Source organism: Chlorocebus sabaeus, chromosome 20, assembly GCF_047675955.1.
Source record: "Chlorocebus sabaeus isolate Y175 chromosome 20, mChlSab1.0.hap1, whole genome shotgun sequence".
In the NCBI taxonomy this organism is placed as follows: domain Eukaryota; kingdom Metazoa; phylum Chordata; class Mammalia; order Primates; family Cercopithecidae; genus Chlorocebus; species Chlorocebus sabaeus.
The window spans coordinates 103,615,876-103,630,408 of NC_132923.1; the positions used below are offsets into that span (position 1 = coordinate 103,615,876).

General features: G+C 42.7%; 1 protein-coding gene across 6 annotated transcripts in view; it reads right to left on the minus strand.

The window, feature by feature from the left end:
* The window catches only part of ZSCAN20 (zinc finger and SCAN domain containing 20), a 29,227-nt gene extending 16,096 nt beyond the window's left edge, over positions 1-13,131 (minus strand). For 3 of the 6 annotated variants that reach the window (XM_007979506.2, XM_007979505.2, XM_007979501.2), the window contains exons 1-2: positions 13,019-13,131; positions 6,097-6,623 (exon numbers count right to left, since the gene is read on the minus strand). In XM_007979506.2, coding sequence (XP_007977697.1) covers positions 6,097-6,513 — 417 coding nt within the window. In that variant the 5' untranslated portion in view covers positions 6,514-6,623; positions 13,019-13,131. Of the gene's footprint in view, positions 1-6,096; positions 6,624-12,928; positions 12,994-13,018 lie in introns of those variants that run through there. The other 3 variants (XM_007979504.3, XM_007979502.3, XM_007979503.3) reach the window with 3 other exon arrangements.
* Positions 13,132-14,533: the final 1,402 nt, after the last annotated feature.

Here is a 14,533-nt window from a genome sequence, read left to right on the forward strand (position 1 = left end):
TCCCACCACTGCACTCCAGCTGGAGTCACAGAGCAAGAACCTGTCTCAAAAATAAAAAAGAAAAGAAGACAGAAGACAAATTATTAATATCAGAAATGAAAACAGAAATATCACTACAGATCCCATGGACAATGAAAGTATAATAAAGGAATATTATAAACTACATAAAGGTTAATAAAGGAATATCTGTGGCCACACACTTGATAACCTGGATGAAAAAGACCAATTCCTTTACCCACCCCATCTGCCAAAACTCACACAAAAATAAACAATCTGAATAGGCCCATATCTATTAAGGAAATTGACTGAATAATTAATAACCTTCAAAACAGAAAGCACCAAGCTCAGATGGGTCTACTGGTGAATTCTACCAAACATTTAAGGAAGAAATTATAACAATTCTCTACTATCTCCTCCAGAAGATAGAAGCAGAGGGAATATTTCCTTATTTATTCTATAAAGCCAGCATTTACTCTAGTACCAAAACCAAAGAAATTACTTACAAGACAAGAAAGCTACAAACCAATATTCCTCATGAACAAAGATGCAAAAATCGGCCAGGTGCGGTGGCTCACGCCTGTAATCCCAGCACTTTGAGAGGCCAAGGCAGGCAGATCACAAAGTCAGGAGTTCGAGACCAGCCTGGCCAAAATGGTGAAACCCCATCTCTACTAAAAACACAAAAATCACCCAGGTGTGGTTGCGGGTGCCTGTAGTCCCCGCTACTCGTGTGGCTGAGGCAGGAGACTTGCTTGAACCCGGGAGGCAGAGGTTGCAGTGAGCTGAGATCATGCCACTACACTCCAGCCTGGGCGACAGAACCAATGAGACGCCATCTCAAAAACAAACAAACAAAAAAAAGATGCAAAAATCCTCAACAAAATATTAGCAAATCAAATCCAACAATATATAAAAAAGAAATTACACACTACAACCAAGTGGGATTTATCCCAGGTATGCAAGCCTGGTCCAACATTTGAAAATCAATTAACATAACCCATCACATCAACAGACAAAAAATGAAAAATCACATGATCATATATTATATCAACAGATGCAGAAAAAGCATTTGACAAAATCCAATACACATGATAAAAACTTGGCAAACTAGGAATGGGGGGAACTTCCTCAACTTGATAAAGGACATCTACAGAAAACCTACAGCTAACATCCTACTTAATGGTAAGAAACACAATGCTTTTGCACTAAGACCAGGAAAAACGCAAGGATGTTCTCTCTCACTATTCCTTCATACTGGAAGTCCAGACTAATACAAGATAAGAAAGGAAACAAAAGGTACGTAGATTGGGAATAATGAAAAAGACTGTCTTTGTTCACAAATGACATGATTGTCTATGGAGAAAATCTGAAAGAATCAACAAAAAAAACCCTCTGGGAACTAATAAGCAGTTATAGCAAGGTTGCAGGGTACAAATATGCAAATATGCAAAAGTCAATCACCTTCCTATATACCAACAATGAAACAAGTAGAATTTGAAATTAAAGGCATAATAACATTTACATTCTCCTCCCAAAAAAAATGAAATATTTAGGCATAAATCTAAGAAAATATGTAGAAGATTTACGTGGGGAAAACTAGCAAAGAAAGGCGTCAAAGAAGAACTAAATAAATGGAACAATATTCCATGTTCACAGATAGAAAGGTTCACTGTCGTCAAGATGTCAGCTTTTCCCAATTCGATCTATAGATTCAACACCCAGTCAAAATCACAGAAGTTTATCTTGTGGATATCAACAAACTGTAAAGTCTTTTTTGTTCATTTGCTTTTTTTTTTTTTTTTTTCAATAGCAATGGGGTTTCATCGTGTTACCTAGGCTGTTCTCAAACTCCTGGGCTCAGGCAATCTGCCTGCTTTGTCCTCTCAAAGTGCTACGATTACAGGTGTGAGCCACTGCACCTGGCCATGTGCAGTTTATATGAAGAAGCAAAGACCTGGAATAACCAACTCAATATTGAAGGAGAAGGAAAAAAATCAAAGGACTGACACACCTGACTTCAAGATTTACCATAAAGCTACAGTAATCAAGACAGTGTGGTATTGGCAAAAGAATAAAGTGATCAATGGAACAGAATAGAGACCCCAGAAATAGTTCCACATAAAGATAGTCGACTGAATTTTGATAAAGGAGTAAAGGTAATATAGTGAATCAAAGATAATGTTTTCAAAAATGATACTAAAACTGGGTATCACATGAAAAAAAAAAAGCTTATATCCTTCACAAAAATCAACTCAAAATGGATCACAGACCTTAATGTTAAATGAAAAACTACAAAATTCCTAAAATATAGGAGAAAACTGAGATAATGTTAGGTATAGCAATGACTTTTTAGACACAAAATCAAAGGCACAATCCATGAAAGAAATAATTGATAAGCTGGACTCCATTAAAATTAAAAAATTCTGCTCTATGAAAGATACTGTCAAGAGAATGAGAAGACAAACCACAGACTGGGAGAATATATTTGCAAAACACACATCTGATAAAGGACTGTTACCCCAAACATACAAAGAACTCTTAAAACTCAACAGTAAGAAGACAAACAACCCAATTTAAAAATGGGCAAGACTTGAACGGTCACCTCACCAAAGAAAATATACAGATGGCAAGTAAACATATGAAAACATGTGGCCGGGCGCGGTGGCTCAAGCCTGTAATCCCAGCACTTTGGGAGGCCGAGACGGGCGGATCACGAGGTCAGGAGATCGAGACCATCCTGGCTAACACGGTGAAACCCCGTCTCTACTAAGAAATACAAAAAAAAAACTAGCCAGGCGAGGTGGCGGGCGCCTGTAGTCCCAGCTACTCGGGAGGCTGAGGCAGGAGAATGGCGTGAACCCGGGAGGCAGAGCTTGCAGTGAGCTGAGATCCGGCCACTGCACTCCAGCCTGTGCGACACAGCGAGACTCTGTCTCAAAAAAAAACAAAAAAAAGAAAAGAAAACACGTATAACATGGTAGGTTATTAGTGAATTGCAAATTCGAACAACGATAAACTACCACTATCTACCTACTAGAATGGCCAAAATCGGAAACACCAAATGCTGGCAAGGATGTGGGGCAACAAGAACTCCCATTCATTGCTAGTAAAAATGCAAAATAGTACAGCCACTTTGGACTACAGTTTGGCAATTTCTTACAAAGGTAAACATACTCTTACTATATGATCCAGCAATCATGTCCCTTAGTATTTACCCAAATGAACTGAAAACTATGTCCACACAAAAACCTGCATATGAATATTTACAGCAGCTTCATACATAACTGCCAAAACTTAGATGGAACCAAGAGGTCCTTCAGTAGGTGAGTAGATAAATAAACTGTGGTACATCCACACAATGGAATATTATCAAGCATTAAAGAGAAATGAGCTAACAAACCATGAAAAGACATGGAGGAAATTTAAATGTATACTACTAAGTAAAAGAAGCCAATCTGAAAAGGCTATATACTGTATGATTCCAGCTATGTAACATTTTTTAAAAGGCAAAACTATGGAGACAGTAAAAAGATCAGTGTTGCCAGGGGTTGGGGGAAAGGAGGAATAAACAGGTAGAACACAGAGGGTTTTTACAGCAATGAAGCTACTCTGTATGTCACTACAGTGGTAGACACATGTTACTATGTCACTATAATGGTAGATACAGTTTATAATAGGGTTTTTAATGTTATACATTCTGTCAAAACATACAGAATGAGTAACATTAAGAGCCCTAACATAAACCGCTACTTTGAGTGATGATACTGATATATCGATGTAGGTTCATCAATGGTAATAAATGCATTGCTCTCGTGCAGGGATGTTGATAGTTAGGGAGGTTTGTGGGGGAGGGATGTGAACTCTCTGTACCTTCTCCTCAATTTTGCTGTGAGCCTAAAACTGCTCTAAAAAAGAAAGCCTGTTTTTTAAAAAACCCTGTGCACCTGATGGAGGAGGCATCTGATGGACAGGGGGATTCAACAAGATGGTGATGACAGAAGAAACAAGGTAACAATCAGAAAATAGCAGAGCTGAAAGATCCCTTTTAGGAAACTATCTTAGGGGACATTTAGTCCCGTAGGCACCAACCTTTTTCAGGTGGTGGTTCACTGTGACGAATATTATAACTATATTTCATCCCATTATTAAGACTTGAAAAATTTTACTTGCAGAGAATGCAGCTAAGTTATATATCTTGCAACGTAAGATCACAAGCTACATTTGCACCTGAAAAAAACAAGCTTCTCTGCTACTTGTCCATTTGTTTTGAAATTTGTGAGCGCTCAGGAGCAAGTAGGAAAGTTTAAAAATAAAAAAAAAAAGTCACAGCAAAAACAGAAATACATAATGGAGAAGATTCCATTACCTTATTTTTTTCTCAATTTTAGAAGCAGTTCAACTTTTGGTCAGCTCACAGGGCCATAATTTGTGAACCTTTGGTCTAGTCCAACCCTCTCATTTTACAAATGAAGAATCATAAAGACCTTGATTTAAATCAGTTTTCATCTCTGGGTCTCAAGTTCTTTATCTTCCAACTCTGAAGCCCTAAAACTTCCATTTGTTTCTTCACTGCCACTTAAGACAAATAGCTGGTTTCTTTAAAAGAAATAATATAGGGGGGTGGGGTGGTATATTAAAATAAGGCACACTCTCTCATACTTAGTTCTGTAACTTTATATATTACTCTCCCTATATCTTCAATCAGTTTGTAAAGGAATCCAAAGAGCAAAGTCACAGTTCTTAAACTTTGCTCCTCCAATCTCACACTGTATAGAACTTTACAGTTTAAATGTACAGAAAACCCCTGCCATTTGCAAGGGATATGTTCCCAAACCTGTAATTTCCCCCAGCAAAATGTGGGTAAGTAAAATATCACAAGAATTACTAACTATAACAAGTGGAGAAAAACAGTCATGTTTAGATGAAGGTTCTGGATCCAGCCAAAGGATCTGTCCTACATATACCAGCTTTGAAGCAGGATTCAAAATTTGTGTCATAGCAAAACTATGCATTACATCATGGGCTTTCGGTGGTCACTTGCAAATTGTTGAAACTGCGAATGTTAAATCCATACTTTCATTTCCTTTACCTCAGCTCTATCACACAGTTATATAAAGTTAGATAAGTTACTGACCTCTTCATCTGTGTTTACCCATTTGACAAATGGCAATGATAATAGCACCTACCTTACTGGATTGCTGGGTTGATGAGGGACATATATAAAAAGCTTAGACCAGTATCTGACACACAGTGAGTGCTCACAAAATGTCAATTAATATCTCATTTGAGCCTTATGGCTCAAAGGTATTTTAATTCCCATGGTTTGCAGAGGAGGCATCTGATATGCGGTAGAAAGAACAATGACCTTGGAACCTAAGGATTTGGCTTTAGGCTCTGGTCTACTCACTGATGACCTTTGTGGGCCACTTGGCATTTTGTTTTGTTTCATTTGTACTGTTTGTAGAGACAGGGTTTCGCCATGTTGCCCAGGCTGGTCTTGAACTCCTGAGCTCAAGCAATCCACCTGCCTCAGCCTCCCAAAGTGCTAGGATTACAGGTGTGAGCTACCACTTCTGGCCAACTTCTTGGTTCTTAGTTTAATCTATAAAATGGGGGCAACAGTACTATTTCTGTCTATCTACATTACTGCTATAAGCACTCAGAGAGATCACATATGTAAAAAGGTTTTGTTAGGTATAAAACACAAGTTAATCATATTGTGAATATGGTAGTGGGAGGCAGTCTGGAGTAGTGGTTAGGCATACAAGCTTTAGAGTTAGAATGCCTGAGTTCAAATCCTGACTCTACCATCTAGCAGCTGTTCAGACCCTGGGCAACTTACCTATCTTTTCTCTGTCTCCGTTTTCTCACTGGTAAAATCAGGATAACAGTACCTATCTCATTAAATTGTTGACAGGACTAAGTGGGTTAACACATGTAAAGCCCTTAGTACACTGCCTGGTATACAGTAGTGGTCCATAAGTGTCAGTTCTCAATAACTATTGTTATTTTTATTGTGAAGTTGGCAATTATTAACCTAGTCACAACCCCACTGCCTTGCCTGACCCACTCCTTGGAAAAGACTGTTTGTCTCACCGGCTGTCCTGCAGTCCTGGTCTCTCGGTGCCAATCCTCCACCAGGGCCACAGCCTCCTCACCACTCTCAGGGTGGCGTGCCTGCACCCAGGTCTGCACCTCCCTAGGCAAGATAGTCAGGAACTGCTCCAGCACCAGCAGCTCCAGGATCTGCTCTTTGAGACGGATCTCCGGCCTCAGCCAACGACAGCAGAGAGCCCAGAGCTGGCTGAAGGCCTCATGGGGTCCAGCTGCATCCCTGTATTGGAATTGCCTGAAGCGCTGGCGGGAGGCCTCTGGGCCGGAGACAGAGTCGCGGTCCTTCTCCTGGAGTTTGGATTCTGATCCCCATGAGTCCTCTTCCAGTTTCACAATCAGGAGTTCTTCAGGCTCTGGCTGCAGAGACGCCTGGGCTTGCGATTCCAGGGCCACAGCCATTGTCTACCTTAGACGCCTCACTTCAGCTGTGCTGTCCTCATCCAATGTCTTCCTGCATCTATGGTGAGTCCTTCAAGAGGCTCCTAGAAAAGGGACTGCTCCCCAAAGCTCTAAGGTAGAAAGACAAATGATAGAGTGTAAGCAAAAGGATGCAGAAGCTTCATTATCCCCCTTACCCCATACCTTCCGTCACCTTTGCATGGGGGCAGAAGTGCTAAGAGATGCCCCTTTCCCATAGGCAGGAAGTGAGGCCACAATCCGGCACCAAAGCCAGTAGCACCTACCTTACTTGATTGCTGGGCTGATTAGATGAGGGATATATATAAAAAGCTTAGACCAGTGTCTGACACACAGTGAGTGCTCACAAAATGTCAATTAATATCTCATTTGAGCCTCCCACTTTGGAGGAAGACAGTACAGTATTCAATCCTCTAGGTCATGACTGAACACCTTAGCCTGGCATCCCATACCTCCATGATTTGGCCCAGTATAGACTTCCTCCCTCCTACACATGTCCAAAGTCCAACCTTCCCTCAAATTGGGTTCCAAATGTCACCCCCTCCATAAGGCCTTTCTTCCCGAATCTTAAAGCTTGACTGGCATTCCTCTAAGGATGTTCTCCTTGCAAAATCCAACAACTCTATGCTATCCCCTGGTCATCCCACCCATTTGGCATTATTCACCATCCCTATACGTGACTCCTAAAACTCCAGCAAGGACCTGTTTCCAGATCTCCAGACCCCAAAATCCAAACCCCTTCATGACATTTCTACTTGACTGTCCCTTAGGCACCTCAAACTCAATGAGTCAAAAACTGGATTCGTTATTTTCTCCTGCAGTCATGTCTGCCTTCTGAAGCTCCCCCTTCAGTGAAGGCACTGCCATCAAGTTCTCCACACCAGAAACCTGGTCATTATCATTCTCTAAGATCCCCCAAATCAATTCATCACCACGCTGTGTCCACTTGGCATCTCCAACTCCAATGCTACCACTTCAGTGCAGAGAATCATCATGTCTTCCACCTGATCAGTCTCCTGCCTCCACTCACCTCACCCCAACCTCTGCTCTATTCTTGGCACAACCACCAAACTAGATCAAAGCCTGACTACACCACCTCCCTGCTAAACACCCTCCAGTGATCTCCCATTTCCCTCAGGTTTTAAAGTGCAAGCCTTACCCAAGTCTCCAACTCATCCTTTACCATGGTCCACTAGTCATGGTGCTCCAGAAGCACAGCTTCCAGATCTTACACCAAGCTGCCCTCTGAACCTTCCCCTCTTTGGGAAGGTCTCCTTTGGGAATGGGCTCCTCCCTTCCTTCAGCTAGCAAGGTCTCAGCTTAAATTGCACTTTTTCCATGAGGCCTTCCCTGCAACCTGAAACAAGATTCAGTCCTCGACCGCAAGCTCCCATAGCATCTTACATTTTCTCTACCATAGCCCTGATCATCCTTTACTGTAATTTTCTTACCCACTAGATCATTAGCTTCCCAAGAGACCTAGCACAGTGCTCAGCAAATATAGGGAGTACTCAATAAATGATAAAGTCATGAATGATCGACTAATGATGATGGTGTATCATTAAGCAAGGATTACAATTAATCCCTTTCTGTGCACACTAGATAAAAAATAAATGACCATCCTGCTCATGCCAAAAAGAATTCCTTTCTCTTTTATTTCCATGTCTCTGTGACACTTACCACTTTCGACACTGTATGAGACACTGTATGAGAAGGATGTGTGTATCTATGCTATCCCCAAGGAGATTACAGCCTCTCTGATGGCACCCATGCTGGGTTATCTGAAAAAATGAGCTCACTGTGTTGTCCCAACAAGTCTGGGTGACATAAAAAAATGCACACTCAAAGGAGATCAGATCATTAGCTGCTTCCAAGTAGGAACGACATAACTGAATTGCGAATGGAGAGATGGTGGTATTTTTCATTTTGGGCAATCTGACCGGACTGAAGAGAAACAAAGCAAGGGTAATAAAAATTAAAGTATTGCCCTAAAGGCCTCCATATACTTAGGAAGAGGCCTAAAGCACCACTCATGACTACCTGGCAACTTCCTACTCATCCTTCAACTACCAGCTCAAGTGTCACCTCCTTTGATAGGAGTTCCTTGACATGCCCTTTTCATGTCCTGCTCTCCAAGAATTGCCTCCCTAATCCTATATCCCCAAAGCAATTGGTACATACCTCTAATATAGGTATTATCCTACACTATTGTAGTTACCAGTTGCTACATCTGACAGCCCCATTAGACTATATTACTAGAACCAGTATTGTATGTTACTCATTGCTGTATCCACAGTGCTCAACCCAGTATCTGATAAATAGCAGGGCCATTAAAAAGTTTTATTACCATTTATTAAAATAATAAACCTGGTATATCAAAAGCCTGATGGGATACGGATGATCCATAATTTATATTAAACTAAAGAATTCACCTTTCATGAAATTTCTTTTTGAACCACAACCTTACTGATGCATGAGTTCAAACATATTTCTGTCACCCTCTCACACAAGGAGTAATTCATCAATCATTTATAGAGTACCTGCTAAACCCTGTTTGGAAGCTACAGATTTAACAGTAGCTGGGACTGACAGTCCCTACCTTCAAGAAAATTACAGTCTAGTGAGACAGACAGTCAATAAGCAAGCAAAGACAATTGCATTCCTGCATAAAGAAGACACCGCAACAAAATAGGCAATTAGCAGTTATACCAGGCCCAAAGCTCAGTGTCTCAGATAATAGGTATTTTCTCCTGGAAAGACTTGAAACTCCCAAAGGTTTGTTTCAAATAGAAATCGGAAAGCCCCAGGGACCATATATCACCATAACCTTTTCCAGTCTAAGGAAGTTAGACTGAAGTATGGATAGCAGGCTATTGTGGGGAGAGAGAGGCCAACAGAGTCGGCCAACAGCCGGTTGACTTCACACAGAAGTGAACAAGGGAAAATGGACCGGGGCATTCCTCGGTTTCCAGATGACCAGGAATATCGAGCCTCATTAGGACCACCAATTTCTAAGAGTACCCCTTTACTGAGTGCCCACAAGGTGCCAGGCACAGCGCTGTGTTCCACATTCATAATCTCACTGAATCCTCCAGGCAGCAACTGGAGTCTCATTAGGTGTTGAGCTGCATTTCACTGACCTGTAACTTCCACTACAAAGATCAGAAAGAAAGAAAGAGGGCTGGGCGTGGTGGCTCACACCTGTAATCCCAGCACTTTGGGAGGCTGAGTCAGGTGGATCACAAGGTCAGGAGTTCAAGACCAGCCTGATCAACATGGTGAAACCCCATCCCTACTAAAAATAAAAAAAATTAACAAAAAAAAAAAAAAAATAGCTGAGCATGGTGGCTCGCACCTGTAATCCCAGCTACTTGGGAGGCTGAGGCAAGAGAATTGCTTAAACCCAGGTGGCAGAGGTTGTAATGAGCTGAGATCAAGCCACTGCACTCCAGCCTGGGCAACAGAGCAAGACTCCGTCTCGGGAAAAAGAAAAAAAAAAAAGAAAGAAAGAAAGAGAGAAACAGCATAATTTAAATAGTGCAGACAGTTCCATTCACTATCTGTTCGAGAATAAGCATGTGGTGATGGCACCAAGGACTTTGCTATTCACCAGCTTGGTCTTGATTCCCTCGTGCCTCTCTTTCCACTGAGGGTGAGTAAAGTGTCTTTCATATTACACAGTCCCTAACACAAGCCAATTCTCACCTAATGTTCAAACAAGAAGCCCGGCTGTGCTGATTAGTTTATTTATTGAAAGGCAGCGTGTTAGTTTCTGAAATGGCTCCTTGCCAAAGGATTTTCAAGCTAACTGTGATTTTTGGCTAAAGTGATTTTCACCCTTAGAATATAAATATCTGTTAAGGTATGACTGTACTATATCCTCAATTATCTAAAGGGAAACTGAGTGTTTATGAAGATTCACTTAAGGTTACACAACTAGCAAGTGGCAGAGTTACGGTCTAAGCCCAGATCCCTTTTCTCTAATCATTTTTCTTAACCACGTCCTATAGCCTCCTCTATATGTGCTGGTCATCCACACTCCTAAGATGAGAGTGGAAAGAACGTTAAGGCAGGTGTGAGCAGACTGGGGTTCTAATTCCACTCCTGCCACTAATCAGCTGTGTTACTTTGGACAAGTCATGTAGACCCTGTGGCTGCCTAGCTAGGCCACAGCTTACAGCCTGATCCTACTCACCAGTTGCCAGGTTCCTTAATTAGTATGACGGGGTAGAGCAAGGGGGAAGGAAACTAGAGTCAGTGGCTACAAGTTTAAATGGGTATAAGGACCTAGCAATGTAAATGAGTCAATGACTGAAGTGAACTGGGTGGGCATTACAGCCAACTACAGAGTGCCAGGGGAACATATGCCCAGAATATTCCTAGGCCTGCTAGTTTTTCCAAAAGAAGCTAGCACTCTGGATTTTTAAATGTTGGCAAGCAACTCAAAATTATTTCACACACTATGAGATTAAATAAAGCATGATGGTGGACTTCATTCAGCATGGGCTGTCGCTTTGCCACTTAGCTTCAGCTAAGTGATCTCAAAGCTCTCTTTCAATATCCACAAAGACCTAGAAAGAGTACAGAGGCTCCCAAGTCATGAGGGGTAAGTGCTGACTGCCATCAAAATCAAGATCTCTTTACAAACACAGGGAAGCTGAGGGGCATCTTGACTCCTAGGGTAGTAAGTATGAATGTGTCATGAGGAGCCCACTCAGTGAAAAGGGAAGAGAAGATGCTCTCTAGTTCCATGGGAAAGGCCAAGACTGGTCTTCGACCTCCAAAGAGAAAAAACTGGGGACTCTCAAAGGCTGTCAGGCCCATCTGGCTGACAGTCCAAGCTATGGCTTAAAGCAGGCTGACCAAATCTCACACATAAGGGCTTAAGTTAGGGAGAGCAAATAGGTTTCATTTAAAGCAGAAACTTCAATCAACTAGAAGTGGCTGCCTAGAGTAGTGTGCTGAGGGTTCTGAGTACTGTGAATATGTGCTGTGAACCAACCAATTAGCCATGACTGCCAGGGACACAGGAAGGGGCACTGGCAGCACACATTCCATGTATTTGTCACCCCTGGCTTAAACTCCCATTGGCAATGAATCAGCTTCAGCTTCCAGCAGATAGCCCTGCCAGGCAGGGGAAGACTAAAGCTCCGGCCCTGGAAATCCACTGGAAATAGAAGTCTTCAAGGCTGGCATAGCAAAGCTTACCCTGCATGGTCTTCATTCACACATACATCAAGTATTTACTGCTTTACACCAAGTGTTTACTGCTCTAGACTGGGCAATGGGGAAACAGAGGTGACTGAGACACTGTTCCTGTCCTGGAGATGTTCACAGTCTAGTGGAAGAGACACACAAGTCACAGATAATTATGATCAAACGTGGTAATAGGAGAATTTATGGAAGCTGAGGGTTGGGGGTGACTTAATTTGCTTAAGGAAATTGAGCAAAGTAAGAGTTGAATTTTTTTTTTTTTTAAGTTAAAGTAGTTCTCTTGGCAAAGAAGGTGAGGGACAAGGAGAGAATATTCTAAGCTGAGAGAACAGCGTTTATAATGACAGAAAACCAAATGGCCTACCCAGGAAATGAGGAAAATCTTGACAGCCCTGGAGTGTGAGGTGCATGAAGATTAGGCTGCAAAAGGAGTTTATGAAGGACAATGTGTTTGGACTTTACAGGTTATGGGAGGCAATGAAGGTTTTCAAGCAGAAGGCATAATCAGATTTGTAGGTTAAACAGATAACACTAGGTGCAATGTGTGTGTTCATGCTGGGAAACTGAAAAGGCTTCTGCAAAAACCCTACAAGAAAGAGGCCGACTGAAAATAAATTAAAGAAATTGAAAGACCAGAAGATCCTTGGACGTGGAAAAATGCAAGAGGAATCAGAGGGTAAGTAGGTAGGTAGGTAGGTTAGTAGGTAGGTAGGTAGGTAGGTAGGTAAATGGGATGATGGTGCCACTGACTTCCATAAGGCATAAGGAAAGAAGTGCAGGTTTGGGGCAGAACACAATAGCCCGTCCCATCCACTGGGTTCCAGAGGTAACAATCATTAGGGAGGTAACAAATTAGATATGCTTGTTCTAGACGGGAAGGTTGAGATTGAAACACTATTTTTAAGGTCAGGCTTCAAGCTCAGGCCCTCTTCACTTCTTGCCAGGGCCCCAGACCCTCTATCCTTTCCTTTGTGGTCTCCAGACCTTTCTATGGCTCTCCCACCTCCAAAACCTCCCTCAACCCCCTACCTTCAGACCTTTCTAAGGCCCTCCTCATTCCCAGGGCCCTCTGTCGCCTCCTCATCCCCGACCCCTGTATGACCCTTCCCATCTCCGGCCGCTACATCCTCTGACCGTCCCTCACCCTCCACCCCCACATATAAGCTTCTTTCTCCACTCTCACCTTCCCCAGTCCCCTGTGTCACCACCACCTCCTAAGTCTCCAGCCCAGAGCCTGCGTCTCAGCTGCCCCCGCCCCGCCACCCGGACTCACCCACCGAGACACCCACTTCACAACAGGGCGGAAGTGCTCCCGGGCTGGTGCAGGGAATGCTGGGACGCGGAGTCCGAGCGGCGCCACCCCGGGAATGGAACGTCTGAGACCACAATTCCCAGAAGGAACCGCGCGAGCGCCAGTGGGCGGCCCCCTCCGTTTGCTGCCTTTCAGGCGTCTTCAGCCAATAGATATGTCATCTTCTCACGGACCCTGGCACTGGAACAAGTCGGAATGGGCGCGACACATGGGGGCGGGACCTGTTGCGATCCCGGCCTTTTCCATAGGCTCCCGAATAACAGCACTGCCCAATGGGAGGGCACTCGAGCAGAAGGGGGCCGGGTTCTACTGAGGAGTCGAAGTGAGAGCCTCAGACCCCGAGAGATCAAAGCAGACAGAATAAGAAATAAGAAGAGAGAGTGACTAGAGGTGACCAGCCCGATAAGCAGGAGAGAACTGGACAGTTGTAGCTTCAATTTCCAGTTTACAGCTAAGCTGTGTGCCTTTGGAAGAATTCTGAACCTCGTTCTCTTCACCCTTAAAATGAGGGTAGTAATGACATCCATGTCACAGGGTTTTGTGAACCTTCAATGAGCTAATACACCTAAAACGATTAGCTCAGGGCCTGGCTCCTAATAATGCACAACGATTGTTAGCTATTATTATGTAAATGAGTTAGTACAGAGCTTGGCACTTTGTAGGTGTTGGAAGAATGTTAATCATTATTACAGAATAATCCTCATATAAATGCGTTTGCTCTGTACCACTGTGAATACTTTGGGGCATGAACAATCTAATATGGTGTTGAGAATGTGGGCTTTGTAGTCAGACACGGATCCAAATCCCAGCTCAACTACTTCCCAGCTATATGGCCTTGAACAAACTACTGCATCTATGTTGTCTTTGGAATTTTCATCTATAAAATGCAAGTAATGTAAGAGAATTTACATCACAGGGTGTTGTGAAGGTTAAATGAGACGTTTTAGGTAAAAGTCTCTGAAGTCAAGCTGCTTGTGTCTGAAAGTTCTTACTTTCAAATGAAGGATGCAGGTCTTACCACTCGCTAGTGTGAAACCTTGGGCAAATTACTTAGCTTATTTGTGCCTCCATTTTCCCATCTGTAAAATGGGAATGATAATGCTTGCCTCTTCCTGAGAGGGTTGTTGAGAGGAATAAATGGGAGAGGGTATGTAAAGAGCGTGACACGTGTCTGATACACAGAAAGTGTTTAATAATCATTAGCGAGTCCAGGCACGGTGGCTTGTGCCTGTAATCCCAGCACTCTGGGAGGCTGAGGCAGAAAGATCGCTTGAATCCAGGAGTTCGAGACCAGCCTGGGCAGCATAGTGAGACCTTGTCTCTATTTTTAAAAATAGAAAATACAATAAAATACTTAATCATTAGCTATTATTTGTATTATCAATTGTTATGTGGCTTAGGGAAAATTGACAATACCTAGCATCTGGTAAGGGCTCAATGCATGTTGGCTAGTATTAAAACAGGAGAATTCTTAGT